The sequence below is a fragment of the Tupaia chinensis genome, unplaced genomic scaffold (genome assembly GCF_000334495.1).
Source record: "Tupaia chinensis unplaced genomic scaffold, TupChi_1.0 Scaffold000302_1, whole genome shotgun sequence".
Taxonomy (NCBI): domain Eukaryota; kingdom Metazoa; phylum Chordata; class Mammalia; order Scandentia; family Tupaiidae; genus Tupaia; species Tupaia belangeri.
Window position 1 is genome coordinate 846,651 of NW_006159792.1, and position 25,706 is coordinate 872,356.

At 44.1% G+C, this 25,706-nt stretch overlaps 1 protein-coding gene across 1 annotated transcript in view; it reads left to right on the forward strand.

The window, feature by feature from the left end:
• Positions 1–25,706, forward strand: part of EPHB1 (EPH receptor B1) — a 375,105-nt gene that overhangs the window by 303,768 nt on the left and 45,631 nt on the right. The window contains exons 13-14 of the mRNA XM_006150856.2: positions 8,205–8,452; positions 16,022–16,237. Of these exons, the coding sequence (XP_006150918.1) occupies positions 8,205–8,452; positions 16,022–16,237 (464 nt within the window). The remainder of the gene's footprint in view (positions 1–8,204; positions 8,453–16,021; positions 16,238–25,706) is intronic.

A 25,706-nucleotide genomic window follows, 5' to 3' on the forward strand; every position in this document is an offset into this window, starting at 1 on the left:
TGTTAAAACTTGCTTGAAAACATACTTTAAAACCTAGTTTAAATTTATTCTTTAAAAGTTCCATTTCTGGTGTAAGCTTGAATTAGTAACTGGAAACTCTGCTTTCTTTTTTTTTTTGCCCCCAAGGCAGTTTGTGACTTCAAAATGCTGCTTTAAAAAAAAAAAATGCAATCGTTTGTAGATTCGCACTGCACATAGCCAACAGCTAGTGCTTGAAATACCTGCCGGTAGGTGGATGTTTCATTTTCAAAAACTGAAAAATTTCTTCTTCTGATTTTATATGTAATATTTAGCATTTAATGCTGCTGGACCACTTTTTCTCTCTTCCTCGTTTTGTCGAGGAAGGTAGAATGGAGGAAGTGGAAAAGAATGACGGTTTTAGCACCCATCTGGGAGGACAGTCACAGGAGCTGGCTAAGGTACCCCCCCAGCTGATGGTCCTGAGGGCAAATGGTTCTCAAACTTGAGCCAGGCGTCAGAATCTCCTGGAACTGTACAAAAACCTAGATCACAGGGTTCCACCTTCTTTTTAAAAATCAATTAATTTATTTTTGTGGAGAGATTTTTGCCATAGGGTGCATGCACTCACTGGAAAGACAGAGAGAGACAGAAAGAGAGAAATCATCCCCCAGGGGAGGTTGGGGGGGATAGCCATGCTGCGATACCTTCTCCCCCATTCTCTTTTTAGGACTCCAGACATTTATGCACATATACCCAGCGTGAGTTTCAAACCACCAAGTCTGGGACTCGAGCTGTGGATGGCCATGTGGGAGTCCAGTGACATAACCATTACTCCCTCTGCTGGTCCCATCCACCTACTGAGCTTCTGATATTGCAGAGTTGTAGACAGAGCTCTGGAATCTGCATTATCTGACAAGTTCTTAGGTGATCTCGATGCTGCTGGGCAGGAGCCATACTTTGAGAATCGCTACTGGGCTCCACTAGACACCATACCAGCCTGAAGCTGGAGCTGAGTCTTAGCCAAGAACGTGTTTGGCTGTAGAAGAGGACCCAGGGCCAGCTGCAAAGGTCCAGTCACAGCTTAGTCAGATCACAAAATGAATTTGCATGAAAACAATCAACTACAACCATGACCCAGCAGAGTCATATCCTATAAGTACCTATTTTATGTGTGTGTTTGCTTAGTTTTTACTACAGGGTGCGTATGCTCCCCAGAGAAAGACAGAGAGAGAAAGCAGGAAATCACCAGCCCAGGGAGTATGGCCACGCCGCACTCCCTTCTCCATTCTCCTCCTGGAATTCCAGGCATGTACACACACATACTTGGTATGTTTTTTTTCCAAGCCATTGTGTCTGGGGCTTGAACTGCACAGCTGGCCATGTGGGACCCAGCTGCCCTAACTTTTGTGCTACCTGCTGGCCCTGTAAAGCACATATTGTAAATATAATCTTAATTATTAGTTCACTGAAAAAATATTTCTTAATATTGTGAATTTATATTAAAAAAACAAAACTGCAGAAAGGACTTGAAGCTCATGTGAAAGGAAGCTTTTTAGAGTTCAGATGAGGGCAAAGCAGAGCACCATAAACATCAAGTTGTAGTTCTAATCATGAGAAAATTACCAAAAAGCAAAAATGGTTTCTTGTTTCTATCTGAAGTCAAAGATCATAGGTGACAGGGGCCAGCAGGTGGCATAGTGGTTGGGGCACTGGACTCTTACATGACTGACGATGGTTTGAGTCCTAGACCCAGTGGCTTTAAACCCACGCTGGGCACATGTGCATGTGTGACTAAAATCCTGAGAGGAGAAGGAATCGTGGCATGGCCATACTCCCGGGCAGTGATTTCTCATTTTCTTTCTCTTTCTGTCTCTATGGTGAGCACACATGCCCTATAGCAAAAATCTCTTTAAAAAAAAAAATCGTAGGTGACAGCAATTTCATAGATTGTAAGCAACCCAAGGTCTTTGTTTTCTGTTGGTTATTAAAAATAACCTCCCTCTGAGGATATGTCAGTGCTAAAGGGCCTGAGATGCCACGCCTGACCGCCCGAGGCGTACCTGGGCACCCCTCAGGCCCAGACACACCAGGAAGACTTCCTTACTAGCCCTAGAATAAAGCTCTGGTGTGTCTTGGACTCATCTCTTAAGCCTCATGGGCTGTAGAAACCAACTTTTCCTGCCTTTTCTCTTCCCTTATCATCCACCACATTACACCCCTATTCCCACTTACTACTTCTGTTTTGTCTTTTTTTTTTTTTTTTTAGTTTTATTTCTGTCTTTCATGAGAGAGACTCAGAGAAAGGGAGAGGAGAGACAGGTACCCCGGCTGGGTATCACTGTACGGTAATAACCCCTCTTCACCAGCCTGCCGGTCGGCCTATCAAACCATAGGCCACATGAGCACATTCCTGGAGCATTCGGGTCAAGCCAGAATCCAGACCCATGGCCTCCATGTGGCTCCGGTATGGTGCAGTGGTGTCCTTCCACTGGGCCATCATGGCTGAGCCTGTGTCATCTTTAAAAAAAAAAACCACCACCTACTTGTGTCTTAAAGTCTATAGCTTACGAAGCAGTTTCTCATAAACTCCCAGCACCCCATTCGGAAGGCAGGACCGCTTATCACTTCTTCTTATGATACAGTGACGAGAAAGCCGAGTCCTGGAGAAAGGAAGGGGCCGTCCTGGCCGATGGCTCAGGTGTGGTTTGGAGCAGATACAGAGCTTCTTCCTCCTCTCCCTGCAAGTTTCCCTCCCATTGGCACTCAGGGGGCTCCTTAATTACAGAGGCGCATACGACCTCTGAGTGAGGATTAGGTATTAAATGACTTCCTTAGCAATTGGTTCTTTGAAAAATCTCCTGGCTCAGAGTATATGAAGTCATTTCTTTGCCAGACAGGAAAGAGCTATTTTTACAGAATCACCATTCCCTAAAGCTGCAGAGTGCATTTCTGAGAGCAGTAACACTGTGGCCACTAAAGTGAGCACCTCCGAAGCCTGCCGGACCCTGCCCAAGGAGAGCGTGATGAGATCCCTGCAAAGGACGTCATTTAAAGCTCCAGTCATAGTCATCCTGGCAGCCAGGACTGGCATTCGGGCTTGTCACCATAGTTGCCCAGGCCCCATGTTTAGAACTGTCCATGCTTACTTTAATGCTATATTGTCACGATCTTGAGATTCTCAATAGTTTTTGAATAAGAAGTCCTACGTTTTCATTTTTGCCCCAGGCCCTTCAAATTATATAGCCAGTCTTGCTGCACCTAGGCTGCACCCAGCCCAATTAATCGGCATTCCGGTAGGTGGAAGCCAGGCCTCCGTACTCTGCAGCTTGCAGGAGATTGCAGTGGGCGGCCGCCTTTGAGAACCACTGGCATAGAAGGGAAGTTCTCAGCTGAGGTTGTGTGTGTGTGTCACAGGGAGGATAAGATTCACCTGGGCCACTTCTTGAAACACCACACACTGATGTGTCGAAATGAATAAGTACTCTGATTCCTGTTTTTCTTTATTTGTGATAGAGCGTGTGTGCATGAGAGAGAGAAAAATAGAGAGAGATGACATGCTCGTCATGCCACGATCCCCTTCCTTCAGTACTTTCACCTATCAGGCTGTCAGATTTGGACACTTGTACATGCGCTTGCGTGTTTCAGGCTGCGTGGACCAAGGAGTCATGCTGTAGTCACCAGGCGGGATCTGGTTTCTCTCTCTCTCTCTCTTTTTTTGGAGCAAGATGTTTCCTATAGGGTGTGTTTGCTTGCCAGAGAGAAAGAGAGACAGAGATAGAAAGGGAGAAGTCACCCCCCCCCAGGGGGTTAACCATGCCGCAATCCCTTCTCCTCCCTTCTCCTCTTGGGATTTTTCGGCACACACGCACATGTGCCTGGCCTGAGTTTAAGTTGCCAGGTCTGGGACTCAAACCACAGTCAACTAGGCTGGAGTCCAGCAACGTAACCATTTATGCCATCTCTGGCCCCTGTCCTGGTTTCTCTGGAGCATCACGGTGCTGCTGTGCGGTGGGGCTGGCTCCTACTTCCTGAGTATTCTGATCTTGACTGACGCCCAGGCTGGATCCGGAGGTGAATGACACCTGTCTGTGACACAGCAGCACTTGTTTTACTCTCGCCTGACATATGAGTTACCAGCACGGTCGCTGCATGTGAACTCCTGGGCCCTGCACAGGTGGAGCACGGTGGTACCTGCCCGTAACTTCATACATGAGGCGCCTTCTTCCCGGCAGCTCTGCCATCGGGCATGGCTACATGGAGGATCATGGTGGGAAAAAGATGGGCGTGGATACCGAACACCTCTCTGCCTCGGCCTGTATGGTTTGGGCCATCTTTTCCTTGTGCCTCAGTTTTATTAGTACATAATGGGCATAATAACCCCCGATTCACAGGGCTCTTGTGAGGGTTGACTAGAATAAGGCATGCAAAGTGCCTAGAACAGTGCCTGGCCCCCAGTTGGTGGTCAGCAAATAAATACCTGTGCAGGATCTCCTCCGAGAAGTGTTAGCATACGCTTCCCTCAACTCTCTAATGTGTCTTTTCCCTAAAGAAAATAGAATTCATTATCCTGCTAATAAGGAAGAAATATCAACCAATGTTCTAGCAGTACAATTAGTGCACTTACCATTATCAAATATGCAGTTATATCCATGTGTGTGTGAGTATGTGCCTCTATAGATGTATGCGCGTGTCTGTGTAGTGTAGTGTGTATGTGTGTACGTATACTTGTATTTATAGAACCCATTCTCTGACATCTTTCTCTAACAGATGGTCAGTAACCATGAGCTGAAAATGTACGTCCGTGTATCTGGCAGGTCCCTATTGTCCAGTACTTCACTTTCAATCTTACTCATTGTAACTATCAAAGTAATGCTTATCCCAACAACTGGAGCAACATGAAAGTAACTCAGGAAGTGTACTAATCTCTACTTCCTGCCTCTCATTTCCACCTGGCTAAGAGAACCTTTTATTTCTTTTTTAATTTTTCTAGAGGGTATGTGCACTTTTCTAGAGGGTATGTGCACCCCTTAAGGGGTGATCATGCTGCAATCTCTCTCCTCCATTCTCCTTTTGGGGTTTTGGGCACACATGCACATGTGCCCAGCATGTTTTTTAAGTTGCTGGGTCTAGGACTCAAACTGCACAGTAAACCATGTGGTATCCAGCTGCCTTAACCACCATGCCACTCGCTGGCTTACTACGATAGCCATTTAAAAAATAACTTAAAATTCAAAATAAATTTGATATGGACTTTCCCATAATTTTCTTTTGTATGCACACACACACACACACACACACACACACACATATACACGGACATACACGCACACACATACCCACACGCACACACACACATGCACATACACACATACGCACACATATACACACATACATACACATACACACATGTGAGCACACATATGCACACACACGCACACACGTGCGCACATACACACATACACACATACGCACACATACACACATGCACATGTGCGCACACACATATACACACACATACACACATGCACATACACATACACACATACACATGTGCGCACACATATGCACATACACACATACACATGCACACACACGCACATACACACGTGCGCACATACACACATACACACATATACACACATACACACACATACACCACACTCACACCTTCCCATATGGGCACAGACTACATATCACCTTTTTTTTTTTTAGAGGGTTTTGCCTTAGGGCACATGCACTCACCAGAGAGAGACAGAGACAGTGAGAAGGAAAGTGATAAATCATCGCCCCCCTTCCCCCCCACCCCCCCAGGGGATGGCCAACTGCAATCCCTTCTCCATTCTTCTCTTGAGATCTTGGGCGCACATGCACACGTGCCTGATGTAATTTTCAAGCCATTTGGTTAGGGACCCAAACCATGGTCAGCCGTGTGGGCGTCCAGCAATGTAACCGCTACCCCATCTGCTCCACCAGTATCACATTTTATGGCTTGCTTTCCTTCTCTTCCTAACATGTGCGGCTTATGAAGTCAATCTACTGGCTTTGCCCTTCTATCAGTTTTCTGTAGTTCATGTCTTTCCACCTAACGTTTTCCACTCATTTTCCCAGTTACAGTCATGCAATGTTTGTGTAGAAGAGAATGCTCCCATAGACATTCTTTTACATACTAACCTAAGTATTGGTACTTGTTTTGGGTAAAGCAGGAATAATGGAGCTTCCAGCAGTTTATAACCCTGGGGTTGGCAAGGCAAAAAGCAGACAAACAATAATAAATATTGGGTTGTCAGAGAAGTCATGATGCATTTTTGCATAGGAAGACAGAAAAATACGTCATGACTTTCCCGACGACTCAGTATGACACGACAACTTCGGTTGGCCTACGTGCCATGTATCAGACACTACAGTGTATGTTCAAGCTATGTACATGGATGAGACTTAGTCTAATCTCAAGCAGTATGTGATTCCATGTTAAAATCAATTTTACAAATGATATCTATCTGAGTATTAGGGCCACACTGATACCTTCTTAATGGTACTTAAGCCAGCCTCTACTCCAACCCGATTCTAGTGAGTTCTGTTGATTCTGAAGCAGTGTTGCATAAAGGTCCTTCCACGCTGCTTCCTCCCAATCTTTGTGTGTGTGTGTGTGTGTGTGTGTGGCACAAAACAAAAGGAACTCTCAACTAAATCACAGCAGCAGTGTTAACTTGCCTTTCTAATGCGGCCAGTAATTTATCTGATTGCTCACAGTTTGCTCCATCATTTTCTTCTAGAGGCTTGAAAGTGAAAAAGAAAGTTTTCCCAGCAGAAAACCATGTTTCTTCTGTCAGGCCTTTGACACACATTTCAAAGATGCACTTACAAGTAGATACTTAATGGAGTCACATGAAAGAACTAGAAGTTACAAAGTCAAGTTAAATCATAAAAATAACTTTGGAAAACACATTAAACAGGATTCAACAGATTTTTTTTTTCTTTTGGCAGCTATGAAACTGTGTCACTAGAATTGTTTTTACTCTTGGTGACTGTACTGTAAAAGTGTCTAAATGCTGTGGCACCCATGGAGGTGTGCAGCGAGCTCTCGCCTGCTTGGAGGGATGATTTGCCATTTAGCTGCCAGGAGTGCAGTTAGCTGGCAGCCTCCAGCTGCAGTACCTTCTGCTGTAGCCTCTCTGCGGAAGCCCTGCTCTTCTCAGCATCCACCAGCCAGGGACTGAGCATAGTGGGCATGATAGAACCTGCCAGTTTCTGGAATAGCGCTCCCCAGTGAATGCACTGAGACTTTGTCAGGTCTCTATCAACTGGGTCTGATCTGGGCTCACCCTGCCCAATCCTGTCCTCCCTCTTTTCTCTTTCACCCATAACCCTCTTCCTTTTCTAACTTCTCAGAGTCTTCTTTCTGGGAAACCCAGTAGACACAAATGATTTCTCAGCAATGTAGTAACGTAGACAGTCTATAGAAGATTCCGAGGGTTAAATATCTAAACACATCCTCTGTCCCCTAGATGTTCTCATACCGAGCTCTGGTCAAAATGAATGATGGTTCTGCCAAACCGAAATTGATCGTTTGATTTCAATTATTCAGCTGGGACACAAATGAAAAATTAAACATGGAGAATAACAAACTGCTATATATTCTGAAATTCCAATTTAGTTGCCCAAACTTTTTCTAAGAACCAAGATAATGAATGTACAGATGGTCCCTGACTTTCAATGGTCTGTTTGACTTATGATTTTTTGACTTTACGATGGTGTAAAAGCTATACACATTCAGCAGAAATTGTGCTTTGAGTACCATCCGACCATTCTTTTTTTTTTTCACATTCAGTACCCATAACATAAATTACATGAGATACTCAACATTTTATTATAAGATATGTTTTGTGTTAGATGATTTTGCCCAACCATAGCCTAACTTAAGTGTTCTAAGTATGTATAAGGCAGGGTAAGCTAAGCTATGATGTTGGATATAAGTACATTAAGTGCATTTTTGACTTATGATGTTTTCAACTTATGTAGGGCTTATCCAGACATAAGGAGCACCTGTATTTTCGTAGTTATTTTGTGTTTTCCATGAACCGATTAGAGCCAAGGTATCATAGTTACTAGTAAATACTATTTCAATTCTGCCACTTTTATCACAATTCCGCCTTGAGCATCATTGTTCTTCAAACGATGACTCCTCTTGTGGTTTCCACAGACTAAGAAGGAAAACGATAATCGCTGTATTCTTACTGTTGCAGGAGAGTTTGGAGAGGTGTACAAGGGGCGCTTGAAACTGCCAGGCAAGAGGGAAATCTACGTGGCTATCAAAACCCTAAAGGCTGGGTACTCGGAAAAGCAGCGCCGGGACTTTCTGAGCGAGGCGAGCATCATGGGCCAGTTTGACCATCCTAACATCATTCGCCTTGAGGGTGTGGTCACCAAGAGTCGTCCAGTCATGATCATCACGGAGTTCATGGAGAATGGTGCTTTGGATTCTTTTCTCAGGGTAAGCGCAATGTGGGCAAGGGTAATGTTAACACCATTGAACACAGGTGCGTGATGGTGGCTGGGGAGACACGTTCTGCTGTTCAGGAATCACCTGACCGAACGCGGGTGGGCATTAATGGAAATTTGTTGCTAAAAGGTGAGAACAAAGCAGAGCATGTGGACTTTGCAGGGGAAGGGAAACATGGAACAGGGCCTTGATAGATCCATTTTGGATTAAAAAAATGAGTAGAAGGGGGTGAGGAGTAGCCATGGGCATCTCCCTGGATCACAGAGATCGAGGAGACTTTCAGCCGCTGCACAGTATTGTGTGGTTCATGCAGACGCTGGTGGCTGGCCCTGCCTTTGGCCGGCACGGCAGCTCTCCCAGGCAGCTCTCTTCGTTTGCAATCCAGAGGTTAAGATGGGTCACCCTTTTCTGATGTCTGGGGCATCTGCCCTCCAAGGAGCACTTGTGAGCAGGCACAAGCACTCAGGAGTCTCTTCCTGAGCGGGTGAAGAGCTGGGATTCCTAGCCAACCCTGCAGAGGTGGAGGGTGCCTGAGAGCCCGTTGACTGGGAGATCTGAAGATTGGCAGAACATGCCCCAAGTGGAGCCAGGCCCATGAAACCATCTTCAATTCTATTGCTGAGCCGTGTAGAAGGAGGGGGGGGGAGCAATGAGAATGGCCAAGAAGCTGAGCATAGACTAGCGAGCGAGCCTCAAACCAGGAGGCCCAGGTGGGATGGCTGAGAGCCTGAGAGCGGAGAGTCCAGTGGGCAGCATCTGAGCAAGGACTTCAGGGTGTAGCGAGTAGCAGGCTAAACGCATCACAAAGCTCCCAGACAGCAGCTGTGGCTGTGGGCTAAAGGAGCACGCAGTCACTGAGGCATTGGTGGGGTGACAGCTCGAGCCAGGCCTTGTGCTAGAAGCTCGGCTTATAGAGATGAAGGAAGCATTGCTCTACTGCTGTGTAACAAATCACCCCAGACGGCAGTGGCTTAGCTCAACAACAATGACTCTTTTGCTGAAGGATCTGCAATTTGGGCAGGGTTTTGTGGGGATATCTCTGCTCCATGTGGAATTAGCCGGAGCAGCTCCAGGGCTGAGGCTTAGAATCTTCTGAAGTCTTGTTCATTCATAAAAAGGACATTCAACAAGTGCATGAAAAAATGGAATTAATCTGCAAGTTTATTTTGATGCAAAAAAATTGAAATCGATGCATAATATTTTCATAATACATATTTGTCCATGAACTTTTTTGAAGACTTGTCTATCTGGTGGTTGATGCTGGCTGTCAACTGGCACCTTTCCATGGGGCCTGCTTGGACTTCCTCAGAGCCAGCTGGGTCCCTAGAATGAGCACCCAGGAAAAACAGAAGCTGTATCACCTTTGTAGCTTAGCTTTGGAAGTCATGTGGGGTTACTCCCACCACAGTGACAGGTCCAGAAGTCAAGAGGAGAATGGAGGCCTTGCATTTTGATGGGGTGACAGTAACCCAGTATTTTCTCATATATATGAGGTGGAGAATCTTGTTATGTCCACGTTAGAGAATACAATGTGCCACGGATGTGTCCCTACCCCTGAGGACTGAGTGCCCAGAGCAGCGAGCACTTGTTGCCATGAGTGGAGCCCAGAGATATCACCTGTGAAGAAGGACGTATATCTTCCTAGGGAAGCCAGGGAAGCTACAAAGAGGAGGAATCACTTATGTGATATTGAAAATAAGGAATTCATCAGACAGATGGAGAAACAGGAAGACTGGCCGAACAGTGCATATGGAAGCCAGAGTAAATGTGGCCTGTCTGGTGGCCTGTCAGCAGCTGTGTGGTGGCTCCAGGGCTCAGAAGCAGAATTAGGGGCTGCAGTGAGGTAGCTGGGGGACTGGGTAAAAGCTGCATTTGCACAATACTGAAACTGACTACAGGGCAGCACATGCTTGTCCTGGTCCGTGTCGTCAGCCAGTAGTGGCTTTTGGGTTTGGAGGTTGGGGAGGGAGTCACGTGATATGGATTATGGGGCCCACGTACTTGGCCTGGTAGAGCCTCTCTGAGGATACTGGTGGTGCCTTGTGTTTTGAAACTCCAGCATAGTGAGCACCAGGTAAACGCAGACTGAATGAAAAACATGAACCGCTATTTCCGGAACAAAATGTGAGGCTGCGAAGGAGACATCCAGTTGTCCCGTGTGTAGGTGACCTCCTTCCCTGTCTTCATAGCCACACCTCACATGTCAGAGCAAAGAATGAGCCATAATTTTTCCTGGGCTATTCACTTGTGATTAGAGATCTCATGAAGACAGTAAAATAAAAATGAACAGAAGTCAATTTTAGAAGGAAAAGTATTTTCTGGAACCAGCCTCCAGACGGTTTCAGGAGCCACTTGTGGGGACTACGATCAGACTCACTCCCCAGAGCATGCAGAGGAGCAGGGATTCATCCTCAGAAGTCTGTGGAAAATCCAAACCCCGCCCCACTGCTCCTCCCAGGGCACAGTTCCACCTGGCGCCCAGGACATAGAGGCAGGTTGGACACCAGCATTTTTCATGATGACGGGGCTCGGCCTGCAGTAGGAGCAAACTAGGAGGAGAGACGAGCAGGAGGAAGCAGAGTAGAAGACCAGGCAAGCAGGGAGCGGCGGGGACAGCCAGTGTCAGGAGGACGGGGGAAATGGAGCGTTTCTGACTTCTCACACGGCATGGAGGCAGGTAATCTATAAATCTAATTTCAGCCTTACTACCAAACCCTGGAGCATAGCAACATTAATTGATGTATCTGCTGCTTGATAAAATCGAAACTAGGTCATCAGTGCAATTCTACAGGGTCCGTCTTTCAGGAAGTAGGATCATCTTAGGATCACCATGCAGAGAAGAAAGGAAAGGGTTAGTGTTCCATCTGTGGAACTGTTTCCTCCCCGAAACTCCTCCTTTCCCAGTGGACATAGCATCTTTAGAGAGTGACCGTCACCCTGGCCCTGGGTAGGCACCCGAGAGACCTCGAGTATCAAGGATCCAGTCAGCATGCCCATCGTGGCTTCTCACAGTCCACTCTGCGTCTCTCCCCTTGCAGGACTTCGAAGCCTCGCCTGCAAAAGGGATTGGAAACACCATCATTCTTTATTGTACGTGCAGTCGATGGTTCATAACTATCATCTTTTTAAAAAATGACTGAGCCATGAATTACACAGCATACAGATCTGTAATTAAATGTTTTCAAGAGATTCAATCTGGTGACTCTTCCCTAATCTTAGGAATGATTCCTAAAGTTCTTATGAGTGTGTTGTGCCTTAGCCAACGGGGTTGACATGCTCCATAAGGGCCTTCCTGCCTGAAGCTTGGCTTTGCGGTTCCTCCTGCTTTATTTTCTGATGGTCATAACTGGAAGACTGTTGGAAGTCGCTGAGTTATGTCAAACTGGACGTTTCTCATCAGAGAAGCTCATTCAAGGGCTGAAGCTAGAGGATAGAAACCCACATGTCCGAAGGAGAACACCAGATTGGAAGTCCTGAGACCAAGGTTTTGCTTTGGCTTCTCCCATGAGTCACCCTGTGGCCTTGAGCAAATCTGTTAACTCAATTGCCTAATCTATAAACTAAAGGCACTGAGCTGGAGTAGCTGGAAAGGTCTCTTTCAGTTAAAAAAAAAAATCTATGATTCATTCTCTTCAAACAAATCAAATAAGGGTTTCATTTCCTGAAGTGGATTTGTCAATGAAAGTTGAAATACCTAAATCCTTCCTGTCTAATATAAGGACCAGCAAGTGGCTTCAGTGCATTTGCAGAAAAGCAATTTCTGCAGAAAGCACTTCATGAAGGGAAGAAAGTTTAAATCACTTCTCCCAGGCCTGTATTTCTTTTCTGTATGGAGTTTTTGTTTTGTTTTGTTTTGTTTTGTTTTGTTTTTTTCCGTGTGCTCAGCACTGAGCCAGGTTCTTTTCCAAAGTCTTAAGACATTTGCATTTTGCTTTTATGTCTTCCTTATCATTATTTGCTGAAGTTCCTATCTTTGGAAATGCTTCTCGAAGAGTTATACGAATGAACAAAGGATAAGACAGTTAAACACGTCAGAAAATCATGTTTATCTCATTAGGTTTCAGTAAGATTATGAATTCCACAGATCTGACCTATAACAATATGGGGTCTCCTGCAGATTCTAAAGAGCATGTGTTGCCTATTGCAGACTTGGCAAACGCCAATGGAGAAGGCACTGGATGGGGGCTAGAAGACCCAGATAAGAGTAGCATCGTTAATCAGTCATGACTCTTCTCCCCACAAAGGTTACACACTGCCTTCTCTACACAGTGTTTGAGGTGAGCACTGCCAGTTGATCAGAGATGGAATGTCAGTGGAGAAGCAATTTGCCATTCTGGACTTAGAATCCTGCTATAACTCAAAACTGCTCAGAGTGATTTAAGGTTGATCACATAAACTTTCTGAACCTCCTTTATCTTGTCTCTGAAGACAATGTAATAGTGCCTGCCTTGCCTACTACACAGGATAAGTTTTAAGGATCAGATTTGTTCCATGAAGCATGACTTGTCATTCAAAAGTCAAGTAACGGAAGAAATCAATGCTCGTTGATGAACTGATTCAAGCGTCAGCCCTGCATCATGAGGTCATGATTATTCACTACTATTGTTGCAAGGGGAGGAGAGGGGAGGCTATTACAGATGCCTGTTACCTGTTGAGTTCAAGAGGCACTGTGAACCAAGTCCTCCGAGGGCAATGATCCCAAGATGCATCTCTGGATACCAGGAAGCCATGAGAAACCCACAGTGCTGGCTCCAGACGTCCTCAGTTTCTTTTACGATGCACATACAAGGTACAGGGAGAGAACCTCTGTGAGACATGATGGTCTTATTGATATTAGTAGTGGTCATTCTGTCATCTAAGTGACCACAGGTCACTGAGCTCAGCCCTTTCACCAAAACCCCATGAAGGATAGACACTATGGTCTTTTTTCACATGTGAAAACCACCTGTGAGGTTAAATAAGTTGCCCAAGAAACGCAGATAGTGAACAACAGAGCCTGAATCCAAACCAGCTCCAAAACCCGGACCTTCAGTCACTTCATGGCCTTTGTTAGGTCAAAAACTATGAAGGTGATTCAAAATGTAAAATAAATAAGACAACGAGTCAGCTTTAGGAAAGCTTTGCTGACTTACAGCAGAAACATGGATACACTGCCGCCTGCATTTTCAACATCTCTCTTCTCAAAGTCGTTGACCATCACGCCCCCATGACCACCCAAGATGGTCAGCTTCTTTAGGGAGCTGTTCATTTTTAACATTGTAACATTGTTGTCTACACTTACAGACAGAAAATAACAAGCTGAATAGATAAAATACAACCCATGTGACTTGTGGTTGAGATCAATTTTTGCAATATACGAAAGTTGGGTGACAACTCTCGGAGGAGGTAAACCGGAGACCCACTTGGTGGAAATGCATGGTGTCGTGAGCACCTGGCTGTCTGTCTTCTGGAGAAGGGGTGATCGAAGCGCAGCAGTGAGAGGGAAGACTCACATCACTCTGCACACCCAGCTCTCGCAGATGGGCGAATGTGCTGGAAACCAGTCTTGAGTCTCCAGAAGGCAGCTCTGCACTTTATTTAGGAGTTGTTTGGAAGAAAATGTTACAGAGAAAGCATGCATCCTCTGGGCATGCAGAGAGGTGGTTCAATTTTGAGTTAGAAACTGCCTGAAACTTGGAATATGTCAAGCTGATGAGTTTGAGGGCTGTCCTCTGGCAAAGACCTCCGGAAGGGACAAGGAGTGTCAGTCTGGTCTACTCCTTCGGTTTACCAGGGGACATCATTCCCAGGACATAGATCCACGCTTGCAATCTTGCACCAAGAGGAGAGTCTTCAACCACTCACACTGTCAGTGTCAGACTCTCCTATGTAGGCATTTTTTCTAATAAACAGGGTGTGTTTATAAGAGGGCTTTTATGTGTCCTTACTTATTTTTTGCATAGAAAATGCTTTTTCAAGCGCATATGCATAAGTGATGTGCCGCCCATATGTTTAAATGGTATAACGTACGTGAGTGCATTTTTAACATCTTGCATATTCTTGCAGCTCTATGAATGGGAGCTACTTGCTCTGCTCCTGTTTTCTGCATTCCACATGAGGATGCTGGGGCATGGCATGTGGTGCGCTTGCCCAGTGTCTGTGTTCAGCCTCCCACCACCTCCCCAATCCGAATATTGCAATGCCTGGGCCATGCTCTACTTATAGACACAACCCATGGCACTGAAGGGAGCAGATGGGGCTAGACTAGACGAGAAAATGCATCTTGGCAGCATAGCACAGGGTCCACTGGTTTCATCAACCGTGCACAGCCAAGCCCGAGGAGCTCTGGGAAGGCAGGAGGAAGGCGTGATTTCACTCACTGGCGAGTCTGTCATCTAGTCGGGGGAGGCCATCCACGTGAGAAACTGAGCCCGCCAATGGCTGCGAGGAGGGCAGCCCTGGGGGTCGGCATGAAGAGGATGAGCAGTAATAGCCCTCTTTCACTAGAGGCACGTGAGCCCCACCGAGCCCTACGAGATAGATATGGTTACCCACTGTAAAGGCCGGCAGCACTGGACTCACCCACGAGTGCCTTCAGTGGTTAATTTTGGACACAGGAGGGATGTGCCAGTCATTCATTCAACTTATGCTTACTCATTTTTTCCTATTTACATTAAACTTTTCAGCACTAATGGTGATGACGAAAGACAGGATTCTCATTCTCAAAGAGCATAGTGTCAAGCTACCGAGACAGACAGACACGCACAGGAACACACACACACACACACACACACACACGCGTACATGCACACAACCGCACAGGATTAAAACTGGGGACTTGTGCTAAGAAGAAAAATAAGAGCATGCATGGAAAGATAATCAGAAAGTGCTGTTTCTATCTGAAAGACAAGGGTAGTCATGGGGATGTCCTCTCTGAGGAAGCGACGTTTAAGCAAAGACCCAAAGGGCAGTTGTGATATGCAGGGGGAACAGAAGGAATGGCACGTGGAAGGCTTTGTAGGCAGGGCGGGATTCTCTTGGGAAAGAATGGAAAGGTGGGTGGGCAGTCCCTGGCTTCAGCACAGACGCATAGTGGCCTAGGGGAGGCAGTAGCTGATCCCGTAGGGTCTTGTGGGCCATGCTGAGGATTTTGGAGATATCCCTTAATGCAGTGGGAGGCTATTAGAGAGTTTTAAGCCAGGAAGTGACATGGCCTGATTTATGTCTTAAAAAGATGGCTCTGACTGCAGTGGAGAGAATGGATTGCAGGGGGCCCGGTGGGGGAAGGCTGTTACAGGTGATGGATGACGACGACTTGGGTGGAAGGTGGCAGCGGAGAAGGAGAGGAGTGGAGAGGTTTGAGATGTAATTTGGAGATGAAATCGACAGGGCTTGGCGAGGAGAAGAGAGGAGAGCATTCAAGGAGAGGGATAGAAATGAGAACCGGGGGTGGGGAGGAGCTGCCGCGTGCGTGGCCGGCCTGGCACTGACAGACTGACAAGCAGCCGGGCCGTGGCTCCTCAGCGCTGTTTAACTGCTGAAGCCTGTCTTGATCCCAATGTCCTTAATGTCTTATTACAGCAAAATGACGGGCAGTTCACAGTGATCCAGCTGGTGGGCATGCTCAGGGGCATCGCCGCGGGCATGAAGTACCTGGCCGAGATGAACTACGTGCACCGGGACCTGGCCGCTAGGAACATTCTGGTCAACAGTAACCTGGTGTGCAAGGTGTCTGACTTTGGCCTCTCCCGCTACCTCCAGGACGACACCTCAGACCCCACCTACACCAGCTCCTTGGTGAGTCCTTCTTGGCATTCTGAGGTAACAGCGTGACAGGAGTGAAAGGTGTCTGCATGTGGCTGGGGACCTGCGGCGAGGCACACGGAGGGGACTGGGCCTGGAACTCATCTCTCTGCTGGGAGAACTGGATACGGGGAGAACTCGCCATCCAGGAGAGTAAGAGTGGTCCATGGCCAGGAAACCATTTGGGCATAGACTAGGAGAAAGGGTCAGTGTCTTCTCTGAAGCCCTGGGGTTCTCTGGCCAGTGGGAAGAAGATTTTTTTTGGGGGGGGCGGGGGAGAGGTTTTCGCTATAGGGTGTGTGCACTCACCAGACAGACAGAGAGAGACATAGAGACAGAAAGCGAGAAATCACCCCCCAGGGGGGATGACCACACCGCAATCCCTTCTCCTCCATTCTCCTCTCGGGATCTTGGGCACGCACACACACGCGCCCGGTGTGAGTTTTAAGCCACCGGGTCCGGGACGCGAACCTCAGTCGACTACATGGGAGTCCAGCGACATAGCCATTACGCTAACCGCTGGTTCCCGGAAGAAGATATTTTGACACAAATGATTTCATAGAATCCAGATAGCTGAACAGTGGCACCAAAGACATTTGTCATCAGCGGGGAGCACTGTCTGAGCATACTTTGGACTTTTGGTTCCCACTTGGGTTGGGTCCTGTGTCACCAGGTCGACTCTTGTCCCCTTCTCTTTTCCATCTTCATTACTTCCAGATGGCTTCCAGTACTGTCCCCATGACAAGCACCCTGAACTTGGTATGTCCTACTCAGGATGCCTCTCCACGGCCCGAGCAGCTCTAATCATCTACACCCACCTACCTAGTTCACACAGCTCCACTTAGAACTTTAAGTCACCCCAAACAGAGCTCCTGATTTACTTTTAAACATCCCTTCCCTCATCTCTCCATCTCAGAAGTCGGCGCCACTTAACTAAAGACTGAAACGTCGGAGTCTTCCTTGACGTCTCCCTGTGCCTCGCGGTCTATGTCCACTCCCAATTCCTTAGCAACGCTGAAGGTTCCTGAAAACATATCGCTTTCCTTCCTCCTCTGCCGCCACCACTTTCCAAAGCACCTCTGTCTTGGATTATTACAGGGTCCTCCTAACGAGCGTCCCTGGTTTCCTCTTGTCTCCTTATCGCCATTCCCGACAGCACCTAAAATGATTACGTACCTACATGCCTCCTATCTGTCTTCTTTAAATGTGCAAAAGTGATCTTTCTAAAAATCTAAATGACCCCAAGGGGCAAAAGGAAAAGAATAAACTACAATTCCCCTGAAGCAGGGGTCAGTGAACTTTTTCTTGAAGGGCTATATAGTAAATATGTTAGGTATTTCTGGCAAAGAGGCAAAGTCGAGGACATTATGTAGATAACTGTACGATCATTTATAATGTGACATATAAAAAGTTATAAATCTTATTCTTAGCGCACGGGCTGTACGAAAGTGCTATCAGCTCAACTTGGTGCTCGCATAGTTTACCAACGCCCTCCTGAAGCATCAATTTCAATTCGGCTATGACTTTCACATTCTTTTCTTTGTTCGAAATATGGAAAATGTTTATTCTATAAAACTGGAATCAGAGTAAACCTATTCCTCTGCATTCTGTGTGTCTCTTGGGCATTTTTACTGCCAGATTGCTTTTCTAAAAGTTTGTAAACATTCTCACTCCATCAGGAGAACATGGGCCTGTCTTCCAGCATTCTCACCAGCACTGGAGGTGATCAATCTTTAAACATTTGCTAACCCAAAGATGAAAAATGATACCTCACTTCTCTCATTTGCATTTTCAACTGACTTTTACAGTATTAATTTCTTTTCACACAGCTAGCAGGATTTATGTTTCCTCTTCTGTTCATGGTCTATACATTTTTTCATAATTTTATTTATTTATTTTACAATTAAAGTATGAATTTATTTTGATATGAAAGCTTTTTGAAATTCATACATAGTTTTCCCATTACACGTATTTCCATGAGTTTTTTTTCTGAAACATTGTTTTTTAATTAATTAATTTACATTCATTCCCCAAGCATCGTCACAGTATACAAAATGTGATTTCCCATCCAGAATATACTGCATAGTGGCTTAATCATGCATGTTATTGTCAATAATTTTCCATTTCTACTTTCATATATATATTTTTTTTTCTTTTAACCCTATTTCTGACCCTCTGCCCTTTCCCACCCTCTTCCCATACTACCTCTGGTGTCTACAGCTGTTTTCCATTCCTTTTCCCCCCACATTTTATTGATCACACAATTTCTTATATAATCTAACTACTTTCAATAGCAAGTTCAGCTGGTAATTTCGAGAAAAGCAGCTTTAACTTAAATAAATCAAAGAAAAGCTAAGGAACTTTGCTTAAAACTTAAAGCCAGGAAACAGGTTAGGATTCTGTTCAAAAAGTAGGTACATGGACCTATTGACAGCTCAAGACAGGACAAAAGTCCTTAGAACCAGAAAACAAAGCCTAGAAGAAATTCAACAATGTTTTAGTCAAAAGTCATAAAGTGCTATTTTCACCAGTTCAATCTCATGTACTTAATGTATCTTCTGTTGTGGTTCAATCTTCCAGAATAAAATCTGGGATATAATATTCAACTCCAGACATGTCCCTACGATTAAGTTGGCCATTTTCTTAGTTTTTTAACTCTTATTTCTGTGTTTCTGTATTTAATTTTCCTGGTATAGCACTCCCTGCAGAACTTCTTGGAGATCTGGTCTGGTGTTGGTAAATTCTTTCAGGTTTTGTTTATCTGAGAATGTTCCTGTCTTTTATTCCCATGTGAAGGATAATCTCACTGGGTACAGTATTCTTGGTTGAAATTGCTTTTCCCTTAACACTTTGAATATATTTTCCCATTCTTTCCTCACTTGCATTGTTTCTGATGAGAGGTCTGATATTAGTCTGATGGGATATCCTCTGTAGATAACTTGCCGTTTTTCTCTTGCCAATCTTAGTATCTTGTCTTTGTGGTTTTGGTTAATCTGGCTATCATGTGTCTTGGAGAAGATGTTCTTGAGTTGATTCTATTTGGAGGCCTTTGTATTTCTTGAGACTGGATCTCTGAGTGCCTCTCTAGGTTTGGATAGTTTTCTTGCAGGATTTCATGGAATAGATTATCAATGCCCTTAGGAGTCTCTTTGCCTTCTGGAATACCAGTTTTACAATGTTTGGATGTTTGATGGTATCTAGTATTTCTTGTATATTATTCTCATTATTTGGGATAATTTTATCAGTTTTTGTGGTGGATTTTCCTAGGCCAGCAATTTTCTCTTCTACATCTGATATTCTATTTTCTGTATGATCAAGTCTGCTTTTAATACTTTCAAGGGAGATTTTGACTTCCTGTATTATAGCCTTCATCTTTAACAGGTACATTTGACCCTTTTTAAAGTGTGTAATTCCTCTTTTAGATCTTGCAAGAATTTCCTCACCTCCTGGAACTCATCAGCTCCTTTCTCCTGCCTCTTCCACAGTTCATTGTCTGTCTTTTCTTCCATCTCTGTTAGCTTTCTCATTATAAATATTTTAAATTCTTTATCAGACATTTCCATGGTTTCCATTGAACTCTCTGTGGATGAAGAGGAGTTATTCTTTTCTCTTAAAGGAGAGGCATTTTCTTGCTTTCCCATATTTCTTGTGGCCCTGCGGTGATTTTTAGTCATCTGATGGATGGTATGTTTCTTCCTAATTCTTGAAGTTCAATCTGAGCCTTCAGGAGCATGCAGAAGAAGGTGATCTGGAATCACTTTGCTGTTCTGTTTTTATCCCTGGTGCAGCAGATTCAGTGGATATTGAGGAATATGTTATCCCTAATAGTATTTGGATGTTTGGCTATGGTTCCTTAGATCCATCTGGAAACACAGAGAATGGAGATTGAGGAAAGTGATGAGGTAAAAGAAAAAAGAGAGAGAGAGAGAGAGAGGAAAAGGAGAAAAAAAACACAAAGAAACAGAGAGAAAAAGAGGAAAAAATAATAAAATAAAAAACAAATAAAAAATTTTTAAAAAGCAAAAAATAAAAAAACTACATGGCACACACTAGTTCTCAGGAGCCATGGAGGAGTCTTCTTCTGAAGGCCTGCCCCTTTCCCCTCCTGGATGAGTGGAAGTAAAGGGGATTATTAGCGAGATAAAGGTGGGGCTGAAAGCAAGAGAATACTTTATCTTAAAAAATTTTTAAAAGGAAAAATGACAAAAAAATAATGAGAAGACAGAGACAGAGGCAGAGAGAGACAAAGACAGAGAGAAGGGTAGAGGAACTCCCTACCACTGAAGTTTGTGGGCTGGAGGATGAATAATCAGCAGAAAATCTTCATTTCTCTTTTTTTCCCTGAAGTCACTAGTTCTCAGGAGCCATGGAGGAGTCTTCTGAAGGCCTACCCCTTGCCTCTCCCATGTTTTTTTAAATTGTGGTTTTTTGTTTGTTTGTTTGTTTCTTGGAAACTTATAGGAAGTCTCTCTCTATTAAGAATGTTAATACCATAGGATGTAATTGTCTCCCCTCACAACCACTGTTATTCTTTTAATATTGTTTATGATATCCTATAACTTTGCCAAGAAGTTAAGACTTAAGTAGTCAAACATTCATATGTTCAATGTCTTGGTAGGTTTCCTGGTGTATTTGAAGAGTTCTCTTCACTCCAGAGTCATAAAATGTTTCTTAAAGTATCCTGTACTATTTTATTAGGAGAGGGAGGTTGTTCTATATTTTAATATTTAATACATCTAAATTTTATTTATTTTTCAGAATTTTATTTTGAAAAGCTTCAAGCATACAAAGAACTTTGTAGAACTTAACAGAGAATAGCCATATACCTGCATTTGCTTTATTTATAACCACCCTTTCACCCGTCACCCTGTTCATACACCATTTCATCTTCTGTGGATACATTTCCAAGTAAACTGTAGATATCAGGATGCATAATCCCTAAACTCTTTAGCATAATGTCCTTAATGTGAGTTAAATACTTGTTTATGGTTCCTTTTTATTTAAGATAAAATTTGTATAGATTGAAATGCACAAGTCTTGTGTGTACATTTATAGAGGTTTAACATATACATATAACTCTGGAACCCAAATGCCCATCAAGATATAGAACACAGGGACTAGCAGTTAGTGTAATGGCTATGTTGCTGGACTCCCATGTAGTGATTGACCTTGATTAACATGAACCCCGGTTCAAGTCCCAGATCCGGTGGCTTAAACTCATGCCAGGCATGTGTGCGTGCATGCCCAAGATCCCTAGAGCAGAATGGAGGAGAAGGGATTGTGGCGTGGCCATCCCCCTGGGGGGTGATTTCTCTCTTTCTGTCTCTCTGTCTCTCTCTGTCTTTCTGGCGAGTGCTCGCACCCTGTAGCAAAATCCTCTCCAAAAAAAAACAAACAAAAAAAAAACAGAAAAAGAAAGAAAGAAAATAACTTGGGTTCTCTTTTGCATTTTCCTTCTAACCTCTTACCTTCCCTTCTTTAAAACAAAAATAAAAAAATTTCTCATCTTCTTTTGGTTTTTCTTCTTCTTTCACTAAAATGCTATTTGGTAGACCCAACCAGGGTTGAAATCCTAAGCAAGGGAGGCAAGCCCAAGCAGGGATGGGGACCTGTAGTGACAGGGCCGTCAGCCCTGCAGGATGGTGGGGTTGACTAGATATAGGTAGGTTGAGAAATGTATTGAGGACAATGGAGAGGTTGAAAAAGGAGGAACAGATATAGAAAACATGAAAGCTGGGATGAATTGTGTGGTGTTCAAGTGGAATTGAAGGTACTGGTGTGACCTTGTGGTTTTAAGTAGAAGGAGATAGAGAAATTCAAACTGTGAGTGCCTTGAACAATGATATCTATATAGCAAAGAGTATACCTGGCACTCAGGTCTTGATTTTATATACTCCACTAAAATCAACTGAGCCTCCTTAAGAAAAATGGCCCCTTCAAAAGCTTGGGCAGAGAAAATACAGGATCAGCCCAGCACAACTTTTTGTTCCATAAAGTGAAAAAATTACTCAAAGTATCATGTACATGACAAAAGAACTCCTGTTTGAAGGGGATCCCAGTGTCCAAATCTGGGATAATTTGAACCTCAAAAATACATTGATAGTAACAGATTATAACCTATTGGGTAAGATAGAGATTATTGAGTAAACATTAATACGAATAGAGAAAAGAGAAAGCCATTTCCTATAGTAAAGAGAATGATGTTATTAGAAACTCATTATTTGACAGCCATCAGATGACTAGCTAATTCAGATAAGAAACATCAATGGATGTTAAAAATTTGAAGAAATATGGGGAGAGAGGGGGATAGGATTTTCCATAGCCTCAAAATCTTTTTCCTAAAAATATTTCTGCATTACAAAAGGGGAGAAAGTGGCTTTATAGATGAGGAGTTTGGCACATATCAACTGAAACAAGTGATTACAGTTCAATCACCAGTAACAGGACAAGCAGACATTGTATGTCATTCATGGACTGCCATTAAAAAACATCACATTTGCAAGACTCTGCTCAGAATATATTACCCGGGCCTCATCATGGGAAACATCTAACTAACTAAAATCGAGGTACACAGTGCTGGCTATGGTCTTCAGGGAAGGTCATGAGAGTCAAAGTCACTGAGAAACTGTTCCAGATTGAGAGGCGTGATAACCAGGTATGACATTAAGAGGACATTTTCTGGGACAGTTGTTGAACTGGAATAGGGTATGTGGGTGAATAGTATACAACATTCTTTGTAGTGTTCTTAGAGCTATTTTTTTTTTTTTTTTTTTTAGTTTTGTGTATGGGTGTGACAGACACCAGCTGGAGAGAGACAGAGAGAGATAAAGAGAGAAGGAAAGTGAGAGATAATCCCAGAGGGCGGGAGGCTTGAATAGCCACCCCGTGATCCCTACTCCTCCATCCACCTCTTGGGATTTTGGGCACGCACACATACCTACTGCCAGTGTGTTTATCATGTCATCAGGTCCAGGACTTGAACCACTCAATCAACCATATGGCATTCAACCACCTTAACTTCTGTGCCACCTACAGGCCTATGCTTGCAACTTGTTTTATAGAGGTTTGAAACTGTCTTAAAATGAATATTTAAAAAAAAAAAATTGCACCAGCTACAGCGTAGAGGATGGGTGAAAGAGACAAAAGTAGAAGCAGAAAAATGCATCGGAAGAGGCTGTGAAGATGGGACGCAGTGATCAAAGGTCAGAGGGTTCAGTGGGTAACGCAGAAGGACTTGATGGTGGTTGGCACTTACAAGTGAGGGAGGGGACCAGCAGATGGTACAATGGTCCTGCCGCTGGACTCCCACGTCGCTGTCTGCGGTTTGAATTCCAGACCCAGCAGCTTCAAACTCACACCAGGCAGATGTCTATGTGTGCCCCAAATCCCAAGGGGAGACTGGAGGAGAAGGGACTGTGGCATGGCCATCCCCCCTGAAGGGTGATTTCTCACCTTCTGTCTCTCTGTCTCTCTGGTGAGTGCATGTGCCCTATAGCAAAAAATCTCTCTTTAAATAAAAAAAAAAAAACGTGAGGGAGAAGAAGGTCCAGGGAAAATGCCAAGTAGCCAGCCTGTGCCTCCGGATGGAGGATGGTCCCACTTTCCGAATGTGAGAATGCTAGAAAGGGATTGACTAAAGAAGTAGAAGGGCTGGAAATAGATTGTGAGTTTAGTTTAGAGCAGTGCTTCTCAAATTTCAGTGGGGATCAGATTTGCCTAGAAAACTGATAAAGAGTACAGAGGCACAGGTTTATTGAAGTAAAGTAGGGGCTGACCTTGGCACTGTTAACTAGGATTTCTCAGTTGATTCTGATACCTACTAAGATTTGAGAAGCACTTGTTTAAAGCATTGGGATTTTTATGTGCCTGGAGGATATCTTAGTAGAGCTGCTGCATAGGTAGCTAAATATACGGGTTTGGAGCATGGAGGAAAAATCCAAATGAAGATGTATACTTAGCAGTCATTGGCAGAAAGACAGGAATCATGACAATGGGTGTTCATGCGCTTTGCTTTGGATATATCCTACAATGAGAAACGGGCCTTGCTCCGAGCATAAAATACAGTATTTACCAATATAGCCATGTACGGTACAGGAGGAATTCCTTCCGTCCAGTAAGAATTTATTAAACTCCAACCTGCCTCCTGTGGCGGACGAGGGATCCAAGGTCCAGAGTGGTCACAGGGGTTACTCGAGTCATAGCCTGCGATGTAGCAGCAGCTCTGGCATTTCAGTCCAAGTCCCCAGACTCAAGTCCAGTGCTCAGGACACCATGGCTCCCCCTGTGGCCCCACACTTGTGATGTTCCAGAAAACCTGTTTCTCGGCCTTTATTTTTCTCCTTTTATTCCCAAAGGCCAGGTGAAGGACCAAGTTGGTTGTCACTGCCAGCTGGCTCTGAGGGCCTTTGGGTGATGTGCACAGAGGCCAGGGCCCATTATAAACCATTCCACCCCATCTGCGGGCAGAGGGAGCCTGCGTGAACTTCCATTTAGCAATAGACTTTCAGCTCTAATTCTTGTCACTTCTTTTTTCATAATTATTCTAGAATTAATATCTGATGTATATGTATTTATACACACGCATATGCATATATCTGTACCACTTTCCATAAAGTGTAGAAACCAAGTAATCCTATCTCGTAAGCCTGTATACCACCCCCACCCCTGCTGGTCTTTGTTATAATTGTCATATGTTTTACATCTACATATATTAAAAATCTCAAAGACGATGTTATAAATTTTCCTTTAAGCATCCATATGTTTTAAAGAAATTAAGAAGAAAATGTCTGTATTAACTCAAAATGGTGAGTGTTTCTCTTGCCCTTTCTTCAATCTTGAATATCCAAGTTTCCCTCTCTTATCATACCTTCAGTCTGAAGGACTGCCTTTGGGGAAGGTCTTGTGGCAATTAAAGTCTTCACTTTTCTTTGTTGGAGAATGGCAATATTTTCTGTTTCCAAATGATATTTTTGCTGGATAGACGATTCTGGGTGCATAGTTTTGTTCTGTTTCTCTCTCAGTATTTTACCATTGTTGTTTCATTATCTGCTGGTCACCCTGACTTGGAATGAGCATCCCCTGGTCACCTAAATTATTGTGCACCTCTACGTGTGTGCTACATTTCTCTGGCTGCTTCTAAAATTTCCTCATTTTTTTGTCTTTCTGCCTAACTGTGCTTTTTACCCCAAATTTATCCTCTTTGAGGTTCTCTAAACTTCTTAAATTTGTATTTATATCTTTCACTGTATTTGGGAAGTTGTCAGCTATAATTCTTTAAATATTGGGGCCAGCAGGTGGCATGGTGGTTAAGGGCGCTGGACTCCACATGGCAGATGGTGGTTGGAGTCCCAAACCTGGCAGCTTGCTTTCTCACTTTCTCTCTTTATCTCTCTGTCCTTCTCTGATCAAATTAAAAATAATTAAATTAAATTAAATTAAATAATTCATATATATATACATATAT